The 17,360-nt window shown below is 39.9% G+C and overlaps 1 protein-coding gene across 1 annotated transcript in view; it reads left to right on the top strand.

The window, feature by feature from the left end:
• Positions 1-12,913: 12,913 nt before the first annotated feature.
• Positions 12,914-17,360, top strand: part of PLA2R1 (phospholipase A2 receptor 1) — a 36,883-nt gene continuing 32,436 nt past the window's right edge. Inside the window, exons 1-3 of the mRNA XM_008933862.3 lie at positions 12,914-13,292; positions 15,455-15,622; positions 16,712-16,885. Of these exons, the coding sequence (XP_008932110.2) occupies positions 13,010-13,292; positions 15,455-15,622; positions 16,712-16,885 (625 nt within the window). The 5' untranslated portion in view covers positions 12,914-13,009. The remainder of the gene's footprint in view (positions 13,293-15,454; positions 15,623-16,711; positions 16,886-17,360) is intronic.

Below are 17,360 nucleotides of genomic sequence, written 5' to 3'. Positions count from 1 at the left end.
TTTTGCTACTCTGAAACAGGTGGTCAAAAGGTACATATGAAGGTACTTAGAAAAGAAAACTTAGAAATCAAAGAAACATTGACACACTCACAAACGATCACATACATTCCCTGTGGTAAATCATGTATTTGATCTAAAAAAAATTATGTCCATTTTGTAATAAATATTTACAAAGTCTGTGCAACTTCAGACTCCATATCTGCTACACTTTCTGGAAGTGAGACTGACCCATGCCTGTTTTAGGGCCTGATACAAAGCCTACTGGAGTCAATGGCTACAGATGAGGATCTAGTTTCAGTGAAACTATTAGTTTTCGTTTACAAAGATTGTTTTGTTTAAACAAACTGATTAATTCTCTCTGTAAGTGGATTAGAACTTATATATTTCTGTGCAAAGAGAAATAGTATCAGATGCCTTTGGAAAGAAGGTGATGCAATATCCATATTCATTTTCATGGCTAGGCTTCACGAATGAAGTAAGTACAAAAATATAGCAGTATGATGGAAATTATGTCTCTTATTATACTGGAACAGATTCGCATCTGTACTCTTTGGTATTCCTGCATATCTCATTGTGGAAACTGTGCACAGATAAAAACTTGCATCTCTGGCCCTTCCAACTGCTAGACTCCCACGGATGTCAGTGCAAGTTACATATGGGATCAAATCCTGTTTCCCTGGCACATGGATAAACTCATGGGATGCAAAGCTGGCCCCTGAATCTGCTTAGATACTACTTGGGTCAGGATTGCCTAAGGGACTAGGGAAATCTAGATTTAGCCCATGTAAGTAATCTGTTACTCTTTTGTTTCTCATGCAGAAGTCATCAAATTATAAACTTTCTCTGAAAGAAATGAAAATATTTTTATTACTTTTTAAGTAATAAAAATCTATAGTGTTTATTAAATACCATTTAAGTTCTGTTTCTGAGAAGGCTGATTCTGCTGCTCAATATTAGGGTTCAAAGCCTTTCTTCTGTAGGTCACCCATTTCAATATTGCAACATATCTCAGTATTCAAATGTTATTAAAAGGGTGGTGTTTGCATTTCATATCAAATGCTTGGTGGTCTACATTCCATGTTCCTACAGGAGATCTTGTTTCACAAAGCTTCTTGCTCTCTTCTCATCACTTGCATCTTCCGGTCATCATCAAAGATCCAATTTGGTATGTAGACAATGTTTACAGCCCAATTACTCCTCCTAACAATCTCTCTCCAAATTATCAAAGATGTAATGAAATCAGGGAGTATGATTTGCAATTCCCTGCTGCGATGACTGTACCATAAATTTTCTGTCCACCTTCCGAACTGTCAGGATGGAAATCACTCAAATGATTAGGAATTCATGAGAAAAGAGAAAATAGAAGGGCTTGGTGAGGAAGGTTTCTGTTATTGAGGGATACCAAATAACTAGACTCATTCATATGAGCCATTCTTTTACCAGCATTAATTTAGATTTCAACTCCCAGATTTCAAGAACTTTCAAGATCTTACTTGGCATTCACCCTAGAGATAAGAGTGATGTTCATCCTTCTGTATTAACTATATCACTTTCATCTTGTAGCATTTGTACCAAAGTTCATATTTTTCTCTCTATTCTATTTTTCTCCACCAAACTATAAGTGGGTTTCTGTGTGGTGAGTGGGATGAAAAAGTCTTTCTGCTGTTTTCACAAATACTGTTTTGGCCTGAGGCTGGACCTTGAGAGAGGACAAAACATTTTTTAATAGTAATACTACTGTTCACTGAAGAGTTAAACTGAATTAAAGAATAATCCTTAGCAATTTTAGGGTATTTGTGTATCTTTTACATCCTATAGCATAGTAATTTCAGTAATGTATGTTAAATTGATAATTTTTGTTTGATTTATAAAAGTTGCATGTTGGTTGGTATTTTACATGTCCAGATTGCATTCAACTTTGTTTTGTAATATAACAAGTGGGTAATGAGTCTGGGATACAGGACTGAGATGTCAGGTGCAACTCTCCATGTCTCATCTGTCTTTATGTAGAAGTTCAAGTCTGTTTTGCAGTGGGCATGAAAATTACCACACACAATCTAAAAGTAAAAAAAAAAAAAAGAGACAATTTTTAGCTTCATCCATTTGAAAGAAACCAGTAAATGTCTCAACTTGTTTGTGTAAAAAAGGAGTTATCTGACCTTGAATAAAGATTGTAAAATTGAATGCATTTTTAATATTTTTAATTGTTAATTCTACATTTTCTTTTTTGGCATCTGTCTTTATCATTGTTTTCATATAGTTTCATGAATCTTAGCAAATTTTTCATGCTTTGTCATAGCCTAGAGATTATTTTATAACTTCTCTCCCTTTTTTCAAGACAGCAATTTAATGTCTGGATTTTCTTCATTTGTGATCCTTTTGCTTTTCAAGGAAATGAGTTAGTGGATGAATGTTGTAAGCAACCTATTTCTGGAACCCTGATTGATGACATATGGCATTCTTTCATTCTTTGGAACTAGATGATCTTTTAGTTCCCTTCCAACTCAAACCATTCTATGATTCTTTTGTACAGTGACCCCTAAATTGCACAACTTGCTTAAAGCTAAAGATCCATCCATTCTGTAAGTGTAACAGCAGCAATATCTTTTAGGAAATACACAACAGGTGCATATTTTCTTTTTAAACCCTTTAATTCCTTTTTTTCCTCTAATGAAAAGTCATGTATTTTGATGTTTGCTGATTTCCTGCTCTGAGGAAGAGAACATTCCTCTCCATCCTTAACAGAAACATATTTAAAGTCTGTTGTATTCTCCAGGCATACAGTAAGATCATGTTCTCTTGCATTTCACAGTGGATTGTGGAAAAAAAAAGTGATACAATTGCATAATGTATACTCATGGCATGTAATTTGGAATGTATGCTACCCCAAGACTTTCTTGGTTTGTTTTTATGAATGATCATGCTTAGAAACCTCTATGTTTTTACTGATCTACATATCAGCTAACATTGACAGATAGCAACTAACCCACAGTAACAACAGGTGGTGTAGATAAAAAAAAGGCTTTGGCTTTTCAAAGATCTTGGTAGACAAGAACTTAGTTCCTTGAAGCTGGGTCATTCTCTCTTTTCAACCAATCATCACGGAAAAGCAGAGAGAAGCCTTTCATTGCAACCTCTTCCTTCCTTGTGGTATTTACACTACAATTTAGACTTATTTTTAATCAAATTGGACAATTTAAAACAATTTCAAGACATTTCTGTATTCAGATAGATGAGGTTCTCAAAACATGATACTTTTTTTAAAAAGCCATTTTTCCACAGGGTAAATTTCCTCAACAGGGGTTTTTTTCATTACTGTTTCCATATTTAGAAAAGGTAGGAGTGTAAATAAAACTAAAGTCTTTAGGTGTGAAGAAACAGGAAATTTCTATTTAGCATTCAGCAGTTAGATGTTACCTGTGTTTGGAAAACTGTGTACCAACATCAGGCTTCAAAGTTAATAACTAGTTCAAAGGCAAATTGTATCTCATGTTGATCTTCTTAGGTGAGGTTAAAATTTGCTTTCTCCAAAACTCTCAACAACTTAAAAACCAGACCTATAATTATAGTGTAATTACCACATAACAAAACCTTGATTGCTTCTATTTTAGGTTATGGAGGATTTGAAAAATGATAAATTAAAAAAAAAAACCAAAACCAAAACAAAGTCCAGCAACAATAACAAAAATCCCCAATTATCTCAAAGGTGATGGAGAAATTAAGCCTGACAATATATCCAATCAGAAAAGAACTGTTCAGCCTAAGAGTCCTAGCAAAAGAGTCCTTAACATCAATGAATTGTTAGAAAAACTTTTGACACATTTTCCCTCTCCTTCACCAGCATCTGCAGGGAGAGAAAGTCCTCTGTGGTACTGTGTCACGAGCCAGCACACAAGGTGACAGTCCAATGAACCACAGTCAAGAGAGTCTGGCTTTTTACAGAAACAGTGGTCTGTACTTCTTGTATTCATCCTAGAGTACTTACAGCTACTGCTGCCACATGTCTGGAACAGCAGCTGCAAGAGAACAGTTCAACATCTCCCTCCCATAGACTACAACTTTTGGATTTCCCTTCTGATGCTCTCTGAATCTGGCAGATAGAGAGCTTTATTAGAGAGGCTTCTCACTGAACACTTTATTTACTGTGGGTGATTTGTCAGCATCCCAAAAGAGCTTATGGAAAGATTGTCCCTAAGGGTTTGTCCACTAGTGGCACTCAAGAAATTAATTCAGAAATATATTGAGGAATTTATTAAGGGCTGAATAATCCACATGAAAACTGTGTAGAAAACGTTCACTTTGAATTGGACTGGTCTTAATCAAGTTAATCTTTATTTCAAAGTAAGGACAAGAGTGTCTGAACATGTTTAATTCAATTTATGTGATTTACTGTACAGTCACTAATTTAATTAATTTAGATTAAATTTTGAGTTTTTTCATGTTGAGATTCTAAGGATGTAAAGGAGGAGAAAGTTTAATAGCTGGGAATTTTCCTTTCTTTCTCTGTATCAAAGGCCAAACTGGTTAAAAAGCATTGCTGGCAAGTCGTTCCCACTGATTAGAACCTTTCAGTGACTCATAGTCACAGCATCTACCCTATTACAGTTAAAGCATTTAAGTTTTTTGACTACACATTTGCATCTGATGATAAACTCAGCCTCATGTTAGTAAACAGAATTTCTCTGCAGAAAAATCATGCAGTTCTCACCAACATGTCTAACTCTTCATAGGAAAAAATCCACGAGCAAGTGTTATTCTCCTTCTTCCAGAAATGAGCAGGGACTAGAAAACGCTTGGTCTTATCAATCCAATTTGATTTCTTGTGCTTGTTAATGAATTTTCAATTTGGGCATGGAAGAATGCAAAGGAAAAATATTTTTGCAGCATAAAATTCAGAGAAGAGAGCAGAAATTTTAACACTGGTGCCTACACATATGTGTGTGTGCTGATATAATATAAAATATAACTGTATATAAGTAATGAAGACAGATTCTACTGCTTGCAAAACCAATGGGAGCTCTGGTTTCCAGACTTTCTTGAATGATGGTTCTTAAATCCTCAAATATGAGGCTGACTGTATATCTGATTTGCCACAAAGCAAAATATTGAAGATAACAAAAAAAATCTATGCCAATGCATTTTTATTGAATACAAAGTAAGGTATCTAATGCAAGTATTATTTCACCTGAGAAGAAACTGGTTAAAGGAAAGAGGCAAAATAAAATTGCTTTGAGTTTCTCTGCGTGCATATTCTCTAATGAACATAATAAGTCTTTTTATATTAACTTTGGGATTTTGGAGTCTAAATGTGTATGCACGGCTGAGAAAACACGATCAGCTCTTGTGAGAAGAAGTGTACAAGGTGCAAAGGCACACCCTGTCCTAACCTGTGAAATCATGTCAGCACTGAGTACACATTATGCCCTAGAATTTCTGCAAGCATGTATCTTTGTTCCAGGTGTTACACACAGTCAAGTTTTTTTCCGACTAGACTGATAGTACTTTGTTAGCAGTTGTCTGTTCCTTCTGAGTTGTTCATAATCTTTTAGTAAATGACAAAGTTTAATTTTCCTAACCTTCACTTCTGGCCACTCCAGGTTACAACAAAGGCAAGCCAGGCTCACTGACCCTCCTGTTTTAGGCACCATTAAATCAGCAGGATGCACAGAGAGGCAATGGGACCTGGCAAGAGAGCTTCTGGTGGCAGTCACTGGAGATCAAGGCTGGCTGGTGAGGCAGCGTGGGCATGTTGCTATGGAGGGAACACACTGACTGAGGGTCTTGTGCTTCTTGAAAGCATCAGTTTTCCCAGAGCTAACAAAAAATTTCCTCAATGCTTCATTGTCAGAATCTGTGTTCACTCCCACTTTGTTTTTAAAATGGAACCTGCATATTCCCTATTACTGTGATTTACGAAGCTTTGTTCTGATAAATTAAAGATGATCTGTGCTTAAGGAGTTGGTTAGCATAGGGTAGAAGACACATCTGGCCAAAGAAATCAGGAATGGTTTTGCCTACAAACTTGTTTGAATATAATTAACAAACAGAGAGAAAACAGTCTCTCAGATGCATTTAAGCCAGGAAACAAAATTTCTGCTAAACAATTATATGATGGCTTTATTGGTTTGTTTAAAAAGGATAATATGTTTTGATCACAGTATGGGTAATTTCTGGTATTGAGTACAATGAATCATAGGTTTGTTTAGTAAACAAGTCTACAGTGCAATATTAATAGCTTTTCTTGGGACCACATTAGCCATTCTCTCGTAGCAAATCTTTGCAAAAACAGTTTCCTTTTATTGATTTCACTAACAGTACTAACAAGAAGGGCAAAAAAATGACTATGGTACATCGAAAGATGAATAACACAGCTAAGGATCTCAAAGGGAAAGGATAAGTCAAAGATAGGCTTTGAGAAACTACCAGTGACAGGCCAGAGGCAGCTCTAGCCCCATTAACCAGTTTTGTTTTATTGCAAATATTTCAATATTGGATTTTTTCCCTTAATGCCACATCAATTACGTGAAAGTCTGTCTGCTACTGAATTTGATATTACTGTCAATCAACAGCCCATTCAACAGAGATTTATAGTAACAGTAAAATTCCTACCAAAAACTGGCAGTTTACAATCAGAGATTTCATTTAACCTGAAACTGGCCTGTGCAGACTGTCCTGTAAGGTCGCCTTACTCAGTGTGAGCTGACAGGGAGCGAAACTGCAGAGCCTGATGGCCACAGCAATTACCTGGGAGCCTGGAAGAATGGAGTGATGTAACAAACACAGGTGGGACTGCCAAAGGAGAAAGGCTGTCACTGCTCATGTCTGGGATGCAGCAGATGAGGTAGAGAAGGTGGAAGCAGTGCCTGTAGTGACTATAACCAGATGCAACTGGACTGGCAGAGTTGATAAATGAGAGTAGTTCTGTCTCTGGAGTAAACAGAAAAGTTGAGTAAAAGGGAAGATGAATGCAAACTTGGGAGTTGATTCAAGATGCCATTTTTCAGAGCCAAACAGGATGTAGGACAGTCCCTCCAAGAAAAGATGGCAGTATTGCTTGCTGGGCACTGCTAATGCAAGGAATTTTCATCCTGCTTTTTCTTCCTAGGTATTCTCTGGTTTGGTATTTCCATTCTGGCTGGGAAAAAAATGAGACCTGTCCTCAGACTTCAGATTATGAACAGAAATTACTGTGTGAGGAGTGCTGAGCACGACACATTGGATCTGTGTGTGTGCCTTGGAAAAGCAATGGGTTTGTGAGCAAACTGTATTAGTGTGAATTTAATAAGGGATTTTATTCATGGATGCAGGTAATGAACATTCACAGAGTTCATATGTCGGTATGGATCTCACACAGAAAGTGAAGTTAATGTCTAAGAAAAGATAGGGGAAGGAATTGAACATCTGTTTAGAGTACCTAAATAGCAAAGGCAGATCAACTCAGACAAGTGCATATATATTTATATTTATATTTATACGTATGGGTCCAAGAATACACAAAAAGAAAGAGAACAGATCATCAACAGAGAAATGAAGAGAAAAATATTTACAAAAAGTGAGTTCCAGACAGAAAATAAAATAAAGGAGCCAAATCACTACAGCAAATGCCTTGAAGGAACATACATAAAGCTTCAAACAAACAAAAACCCCCAACCAACCAAATAAAATTGGAAAGATATACCATTTAATGTGCAAGGTAATATAAACTGCCATCAAATTTACTTCAGAAAATGTTGTCAACCGTGTTGATTTTACAGGCCACTATGCCAGCCATTATTATTGTAATTAAGTAGGTATAGCTTAGCTGTAAATAGCTAGGTCAGTATAACTACAGCTGCACTAGAAAGAATTCACCAGTTATGTCAGAAGAAAACAGATTCAGAACAGTAAAAAACTGTTTAGTCAAAGAGGCAGTTCTGAATATCAAAGGAAAAAAAAGCAAGGAAAACCACACAGAATGAATAAGTTGCTAATTTGCACTTAGCAAAATATTTACAAAAATACTGCTATTAAGTTAATTATTAGCAATCTGTAATCAGAACGTGCTTATTTTCATCTTGCTGAAATCAGCAGAAAAAACCACCTGAAGTAAGGCTCCTTTCCACAGCCCAAAGAGCCTCATTTCTGTTTACTAGCCCAATATTTTTAAATGTTGTACCATGTACTGTGCACAATTTTTCAGTGTGACCCAGCAGCAGGTTCTGGAGTAAGAGAGTCTTTTTCTGGAGATCAGTACTCAAAGCAGTGGCCAAACACTCCTGAAGAGATGTAGACAGTTATGAGTGGCCAGATTTTTATAAATGGCTCATTAACAACCTTCTTTCTCAGAACCTGAAAATCTCGGAAACCTGCAGCTTTCCTGAGAAGAGATACATCACAGTTCCATGAGAGTCACAACTCTTCTGTCTTGCAAAGTCAGACCAGCTTGCTCAGCATTTTCCTACTGCTTGTTGTCTGCCAGACATTTTTATCACCTGTTAAATGGGAAGAAACTTCTCCACTTATGTGCTTCTTTCTAAGTGTTCGGCTTCATTTGCATTTCAATTCCTTCTTCTATTGAACTATCAGAGAAATTTCCCCAAGCACAAAGGCTTCTGTTTTCCATCCTTGTATCATGATTGAGGTGGACTTGGGGGAACAGAGTCGCGGTTCAGTTATGCTCCAACATATTTTTATACATTTATGTACATATTTATAGAAGTATTTGTCTCCTAAGCATAAAGAACACCGCAGAAACATGCTTTTGCAGATTAAAAACGAACTTTCCTGCTGATTCCAGTAAAGTTACTCTATTTTTAACCCAGAGGTTCTGCTTTCCCTAAAACTGAAACTCAACCCAAGGAGGGCAGCTCCTGCAAATACTCCACTGAAGACAGAGATGAACAAAATGGAAAATTGCCATTATTTTTGCCCATGCCAAAACGTAAAATGACTTCGAGTTCACAAGCTGACGTGCTAAAAACACAAGTCTCCGAATGGGATCTAGGGCAGTAGGGATGCTCAAGGGCAGAGCCTCGAACCTGGGAACACGGACTGTGCTGACAGAGGCCTCCCACCTCCAGTGCCTCTATGTGTTTTCTGCTTCTTTTTAAGATAAAAGTACCTGCAGTCGAGCCAAGAGAAAGTAAAGTGTTTTCAGATGGAAATAAGGTTAATACAGAGCGGTTTGTCCGCTTGAACCCACAGCTCTGACGTGGGCAGACGGCCCGAGCTGCATGAGCGGCATTTCCCGACCCGGCCGAGCGGTCTCCGGCGCCGTCCCCCTCCCGGGGACGCGGGAATCCTGAGAGCGCGGTTCCAGCGCCACCGCCGCGACCTCCCCCCGCACCCCTCCCGCAGCATCACGGGGGAGCACGGGGGGGAGCCGCGGGCCGCCCCGGGGCCGCCCCTCCTTCGCCGCCGGGGTGGGATCGCTGCTCTGCCCTCCCCAGGGCAGGGCCGCGGGTCCGGTGCGGGAACGGCGGCGAAGCGGGCGCGTGTGCCGGGGCGATGCCGGCGGTGCGGCTGCGGCTCCCGGGCTGCTGCCTCCTGCTGCTGCTGCTGGGCGGCCGCGGCCCCGCTCGGGGCACCGCCGCCCTCGGCCGGGACGGGGTGCCTTCCCTGCAGAGTGAGTGACGCCTCGGGGCCGGCCCGGGAGTGGGGGGCGGTGCGGCCGTCCGCGGCAGCCCCGCCCCTTCGCCGCAGCCCCGTCCAGCCGTGCGCGGCGCGGGGGAAGCGCGCGGGTTTCCCTCCCGCCCCGGCGACTCCTGGCGCTGCAGGATTCCAGGACGTGCGTTTGCTGGGGGTCAGCCCCGTCCGCACAGCGGTGAGGGGATCTGGGGGGACGAGGGGCCGGGAGCGGGCACTGAGCCATGTGCGGGACCTGCCCCGCGCCATGTGCGTCCTCCTTGCTCATTATTCCGCTGCCCATTGCGGTCCTCCATACCCGGAGGAAATATGGATAGGTTTTTTTCTCATTTCCAGTAAATTCCAGTTACTTTCTCTGTTACCACATAAGCAATTCTCACTGTTTTTTTGGGTGGGGGAAAGGAAGTGGAAGGTAAGGAGGAAGGAAATGAAGATATCTTGTCTTCCTAGTTTTGTTGCAGCCGTTTATTCCCGATTAGCTCTGTTGAACCCAAGTAAACAGGAACTTGGAGGTACTGGTCAGCTATCAGGTCTTCATCTGGGGCTGCATATCAGCTTCAGGCTTCGCTTCTGGAAGTCTGTTTCTTGTCACCTTGTCCTTCTGTGGAGGGGCAGGATATAGGAGAAGCAGCAGTTTTCCAAAGGCTTCCCTCCACCCTGTCAATTTCTAAAGCATAGACTATTTCCCAAATCCTCTTTCACGAAGCCCAGCCATATGATAGACTATCTCCTTTACTCCTTGGGTCTTCTGGGGCTTGCAAGTTCACAGAGCCCCAGTTGCAGGTCTTCATCTGCAGGACTTTGGGCACAGAATTCTCCCTGACATCAGGAGCTTTGTAACAAAACCCGTCTTTGTGAGCAGCTGTAAAATGGGTAATGTAGCTTTGCAAGCTGAAAGGAGGAGGCTGGAGGCATTCCCAAGGCTTGAAGTTGCTCCAGTTGTCTCATTGCCCCACTTGAAGACAGGGCTGTGAAGTTGTCCCTGAATTTGCCATCTCTCATGTCTTACTTCTGCCATGAGCTGGCCATTACCTGGTAGTCCTCAGGCCAGCACAGCTCTCCTGTCAATTGCATTCTGTAGTTGGCAAACGCATTTGGAAGAGGGTTGTGTGGCTCAAGAATTACGGGCTGGCTGTTCTTGGCCTAACATGCTGCAGAATGAAAAAAAAAGGACGTTATTCACAGAGGTCATCCAGCTGGGTTATTTGTGTAGGCTGCGCAAGAACCTTATCTTTTCTCAGCAGTCATTTCAACTTTTAAGAGCCTTACAGATAAAGGGTTTCAAAGGCTGAGAATCCTTCACTTCTGGGTTGTGGTGTTGCTCCCCCCACCCCAGGAAAGTGCTGTATGGGACCTACCATGTGCTGTGGAGGTAGATTGTGAGTTTGATGAAGTCCATCCAAGTGTGAATCCCAGTATCATGGTGAATTAACCTCATTAATCAGTGTCTACTGGTGGTAACATCCCAGTTTTTAGTTATCCCAGTTTGTTATTAACAGTGTATTTTCTTGGTCAACCTGGATAAGACTGCCGTGGGAAAGGCAGACCATAGTGTGAGAGGCAGAAAGCCTTTCTGGCCATGTAGATAGAGACTATATGTGTTGCCCTTGGAAGATTGGGTTGGATAAGAAGGATGAAACCAGCACAAACTACAAAGCTTCACAGAAAACTCTGTGAAAGCAAAGGGCCAAACTGGGTATCTGTCACAGTGTCTGATGGTTTTTCAGTGGGCTCAGACACATGAGAGCTATAGAGATACAGTGGATTAAAGGAACCTTGCTCTCCCCCAAATGGTTAAGGACTTAACGTAGGAGAACTGCCAGGTGCTTGGGAGATGCAATTATATACATTAGGCTAGTTCTCACCTGCTGCCTGTTGGAAGGGCTTGCTCCTGCTCCTACACAGGCAACCAATCCCTATAGCCACAGGGTAAACAGCCCCTTTTACTAGTGATACAATCTGCAGTGCCACCTCTCTGTAAGTCAGGCTGCGTGATGTGCTTGATGCAGAATCTGCAGAAAACCTCTCCGTAATCTCTCTCTTCTGCTTTTTGTGTACGCATTATATTGTTAAGCTGATCTCTTTTATGTCTGTTACACTGTGACACTGCTGTTTGAAAAATCTTCCTATTTTAGGGCTGAAGCTAAGTTGTATGTGCTAAACTAGGACACAGCATCTGGGTAGACCTCTGCATCTCATGCTTTATTTGTGGGCTACATCAATTTGAGAAGACTTTTTTTATTATTATACTCAGTGCTTCAGTATGTTAGGTGTTATGAATTGCAGCAGTTTGAAAGTACACATGGCAGAAGTTATCACTGTAAAATTTCAAGGCAAAATGGAAGAAGTACTGCTCAGGTTTCCAGTGCATAATCTCCTGAGGCATAAAATAAGTATCTTGCATATAATGTAAGAGGAACTCTCTGGGTTAATTACCATTGGATTTCAGAGTGAATCAGGCTTATACTTTACTGATTTCCAGTTCCTCAGCTGCTCTCATTTTTTTTCAGTCTCTATGCTCAGTTTAACTTTTGTTCCTAAATCATTAAATAGCTGACTTTTTTCACATACTTATAGTGTGATGTCACATGGTTCAGTGAATTTCTGCATGATTCCAAGAAATCTAGGATATCAGGCTAACTGCACAACATCTGCTCTTGCGGAGGGTAGGCAGTGTAGTTGAACAATGTGCATCGTATAGGGAAGGCATACTTTAACCCTTGGCCACCAATTCTCATGGTATAGATAAATCTTCCCCTTTCTGTATCCTATTTACAAGGCAACTTATTTTCTTTCTGTCTCAATACTTGCAGAGAGTGAAGAATGAATACAGAAGAGAATATGGTCATGTCAGCCTTAAACTTGTTAGCTTTTATTTTAATTGCACTCTCCAATCTACCTGAGGGAATTATTTTACAATATACAGCATGACTTCGTGTAACATTTAAACCTTTACTCCATTACTGGTATTTCTTGGTGACCAGTGGGTTTTTTCCTTTAACTATGACTGATGTTTTTGGGCACCCCATTTTTTTTTGGCTATCCAACTTGAGAAACATTGCTTAGCCTTATTTTTACAAGCTTGCAAGTATTCCACATGTTAAAAACTCAGCTGGAAGTAAATTTAGACCAATACTCTTATTTTTTGAAGTGACAGTTATTCTGATGGATATTTTCAGTTTTCTTCCTAAATAGCTCCAATTAAAACATTTGTCTTTTGATACTGTTTGTTCAATTGCAGTATTGTACAGTCTGAAAATTTGAGGTTTTTTTCTCCCCTACAGATAAAGGGATATTTATTATCCAAAGTGAAGATTCCAACTTGTGCATTAAAGCAGAGAGAGTTGGCCTTGTTCTGGAAGACTGCAGTCAGTCCTCAGAAGACATGTTATGGAAATGGGTATCCAATCATCGTCTTTTCAACATAGGTAGAAGTACCTGTCTTGGACTGAACATCAGTAGACCAGAACAACCATTAAGTATGCTTGAATGTGATTCAACTCAATACTCATTATGGTGGAACTGTGATGGAAAAGCATTAGTTGGTGTATCAGAGTACAAATTAGCTGTTGAAAACAGCAAACATATTGTGGCCAAAAAAAAATCTACTTGTCAGTGGAAACAGTACATGTCCTATGATGAAGACGTTTGTGAACACCCATTTCAAGGTAAAAGTAAATTTTTGTCATCGAAATGTAGATAGGAAAAGTTTCAGAAATTCTTTTGAAGGGAGTTGAAGTGCTTATGATCCTTTCCACTCTCTATTGCGGTTTTAGACTCAAAGTTTGTAATTTTTTTTTATATGCAGTGGTTGAGGTGAACATACCACACTAGTGATTTTTTTTTCATTAAATGGGCTTCAAAAAACACCAGTATCCTTGCAAAGCAGGAAATACTCATTTCAAATCCTCTGTAAAATAAAAAAGGGAACTAAGGGTTTGCTGTTGCCTGTCCTGCAGCTTTCATTATCAGATAAACCCAAAGAGAGATAAGAAAGGATTTGGAATTCCCATCACTGAAAATCTGTCTGTAATTGCAGTGTGCATGGACTGATGCTTGTGGTGTTCAGTACCTGGCCTCTGGACATGCTAAACTGTGAAACACAGGTCAGAATTTAGTGAAGATGTAGGAATGTAGCTCAAGATCCAAGTTTACAGACCTGAACAGTTTTCCAGGTATAAGGGCTAAGACAAACCCACTGACTACAAACAGCAACAGCCCATACCTTGATCCCTTCCTCAGCATTTCTGTAGAAGGAAGGACATAATATTTGCACAGTGTGTCTTAGGCTGGAGCTGTTCATTCTCCCCATTTGAACTGGGTGTTTGGGTTGGGGATCTGGTCTCAGTGGTTTTCTCTGTAGGTGTAGCTGTGCTTGGCCTCTGTTCTCACCAAAGACCTCTTGGGACCTGTGATAACTGGGAAAGCACTGCAGCATCCAATCTCTTCTTTAAAACCTAGTGTAATTTATATTTCAGACCCGACACTTGCTGTGTACACATAGCGAGATGAAAGTAGACCTGGTCTAGCCGTAATACTGCTACATCTGTGAGAAGAGGATTGCCCTTTGGCAGGCACTTCTAGCCTGGTTTAAGGACCAAAGTATTTAATTGCATGGCAAAATCTCTTTCACCTCCAGGTTCCATTTTCCCCCTTCCACCATAGCTCATGTATATGCAAATGTAAGCATGTTAATCCATCAGGTTGGGGGAGGGAGGATAGTTACCTTCAAAGAAAAAAAAAATGTATAACTATGGTAGGAAATCTGTGGCTATTGAATTTGGTTTCTTGCCAGGACTGAGGTAATCCCTTGTAGCTCTATAGCTAGCAGCATGGTAGCAGGCAGACAGAGGAGCAATCCTAATTTCTTTTGACCAGTTCTTTGTATCATCTGTTCATATCAGAAGGCTCTAAAGGGGATTTACAATGTGTAAACTGCTCTTTTATATGTGCACAGCCAGCCATTAGCTTTAGAAACCTCTATGAACCCGACAGTATGTAATGATTTTGCAGTTGAAGGACTTTGATCTTAAAGCTAGCAACTTGGGATCTTTGACAAACAATTTCATTGGAAGTGTGATTGTGGTTATTTGACCTATTCTAAAAGGTCCTAGGTTAAGAAGACACTCACTGAGGTAAACCTTTTACAGCTTTCAGTTGCACTGGATTCTCTCAGTATTTTGATCCTCAAAGTACAAGAGGAAAATATTTAAATATTTTGGAAGGCATTGATTGTGACAACAGACGTATGTAATGTCAAATCTTTAGCTATGTTATTATTCTCTGTGGGATAAAAGCTTATTTTTAAAGTATACTTAGTATTCCTTTGTCTTTTAAATTTCCTTTCCCATAGAACGACAAAGAGAATGGAAAACACATTAGAAATCCACTTTATAAAGAGTGGGAGGAGCAGGGGAAATAATGTTACATTACTTGTCTGTCATAGGCTAACAAATAAGTAAAGTTTACATCTGAGCATGGACTGATTTAGCTAACTGTTGTTTTATGTAGTGGTTTGAAACATAAGCACAGGCTTTATGTGTTAACTGATCAAGTTTGGAGGTTTTTGGTTTTTTTGTTTGGGGTTTTTTTCCATCGTAGTTAGTTACGAGAATGTGCCTTGTGGTGACAAATTTCATAAACTGTTATTTCCAGAATCTCTTTACTGAAATTATTTTGCTCACACTTGGAATGCTGTGTTATCAATTATAAATTAAAATTAGAAAATAACTTTAGACACTTTATTTTTATCATTGCTAGTAAACGCATATGGGAATGAAGAAATTTTTGTGGTCTGCATTTTTTTAATCTCTGCATTTTGTTTTTCCAGAAACATATACCTTGCTGGGAAATTCTTTTGGTTTCCCATGTGTTTTTCCCTTTAAGTATAACAACAAGTGGTATTATGAGTGTACTAGGGATGGAAAGGAATCTGACTGGTGTGCCACAACAACTCACTATGAGCAAGATGAAAAATGGGGATTTTGTCCAAATGCTGGTAAGATGTTCCTTGTCTTCTCTCTCCCTTTTCCCCCCAAGAGGTTGTTCTTCATTAGTAATACTAGGATGCAGGCTGTCTTTGGATTACTTCTCTTCTGCTAGAGAGGAATGTCTCTTTAAAAAACACAAAAACAGGCTTTAGCAAATTTTATCATAATTTATCATGCTTAACCTTTGGAGACTCAAGTCCTCATCCCAAAAGCAAAACTACAGGGAGTGAGCAGAAGGATATTACTCTGTGCAGCCCATTGACCTTATCCTGCAGCTAAACATCTCTGTACTCTGTCCTAGTGATATATAGGCAGCTTTTCTGAAACACATAAAGTAAGGGTTGTCTTGCAAAGTCACGTTCTGCTTTTGACTGCATTACATCTTGCACATTCCTTTTCTTCTATGCGCTGCTTGGACGCATCTTGGGCCTAAAACACTAAGAAACAATACCTTTAAAAATACTTGCTGTTGAATAGATTTTAGATGTATAATCTTTGTGGATAATTCAGCTTCTTGAATAAATAAGCAAAATAGTATCTTCTAGCAGCAGAAGGGAAAAGCCTTCCCTGCTCAAGCTATGTTTCTTAAGCATCTTAAAAACAGCTGTAAATGTGTCTTTGTAATGGTTTTTTTTGGGCAATTGTTAAAATAGATGGTATTTTCGGCCTTGCTTATATTTTGTAATTATAGTAAGTTTATTCTCTTGAGTACAAGATTCAAGGAGATCCAGTGACTGTTGCTCCACAAGTTGGGTGAGGTGTTCATAGTTTGAATATTTCAACATTCGGCTTTAGAAACAAATGGTTATCTGGAATAAATTAAAACATACTCTTTTGGCTTTATGAGAGCTGTGAAAATCACCACCAGCTGCAGATCAGTTCCTGAGTATTTTATCAACCATATGAAATGTGGAGCAACATTTTATTTCATTAGTGCCCGGTTTCCGTATGTTCTTTAACAAAGGAACAGGAAAGGTGATTGTAATCGTGCTTCCATTGGGATATTGCTGTCATTAATTAATTGAATTGTTCAAGGTGTTATGTTTCTGATTAGTTTGGAGTCTTGGAATGTTGGTGATGAGTCTGTTTTTGGGTAGAGAGTGGCTGTGACATTTTTTGGAAGAAGAACCCCAACACACACATTTGCTACCAGTTCAACCTTGTGTCTGTGCTGAGCTGGCGTGAGGCACGGGCCGCCTGTCAGCTGCAAGGAGGAGACCTGCTGAGTGTCACTGACCCCGAAGAGCAGAACTACATAAGTAACTTAAGCAGTAAGTAGGCATTTCTCTGGGTACCTTGTAGGAAACCTGTAGTTGGTTTCCTCTTTACCCGTGCAAAGGGGTACATTTTGGAGCTTAATACTCTGTGTGATGTCTCTCCTACTGCTGCTTGTGGGGCTTTATCATGTAACACACCTCAGCAGCTGTTTGAAAAAGCAAGGATGAAGGTAAGTTCCCACCATAATAAACTGAAGTGCAGAAGTGGTGATATGTGTTACACAGGGCTGTAATTTTCTTAATTATCCCTCCCCACAAGGACTCCCATTCATTCTGCAGCTGTGGTTAGGGAGTGTGTTTATTTGTTTTGGAGAATTATACAGGTATCTACCTTCTCTGCAATGTACCCTGGTGTCCCTTTCTTCTGTTAAGTTTCCTTTGTAAGCTGAATTTCACCAAATGTGAATGACAAGAACGTTTATGGAGCGAGCATCTCAGAAAAAATGTGCAGAGCCTTCTGGCAGCATGG

This window comes from Manacus vitellinus, unplaced genomic scaffold (genome assembly GCF_001715985.3).
Source record: "Manacus vitellinus isolate BGI_N305 unplaced genomic scaffold, ASM171598v3 scaffold_22_pilon, whole genome shotgun sequence".
NCBI classification, from domain to species: domain Eukaryota; kingdom Metazoa; phylum Chordata; class Aves; order Passeriformes; family Pipridae; genus Manacus; species Manacus vitellinus.
Note: the sequence above shows the minus strand (reverse complement) of the source record. Positions and strands in the feature narration are given on the sequence as shown.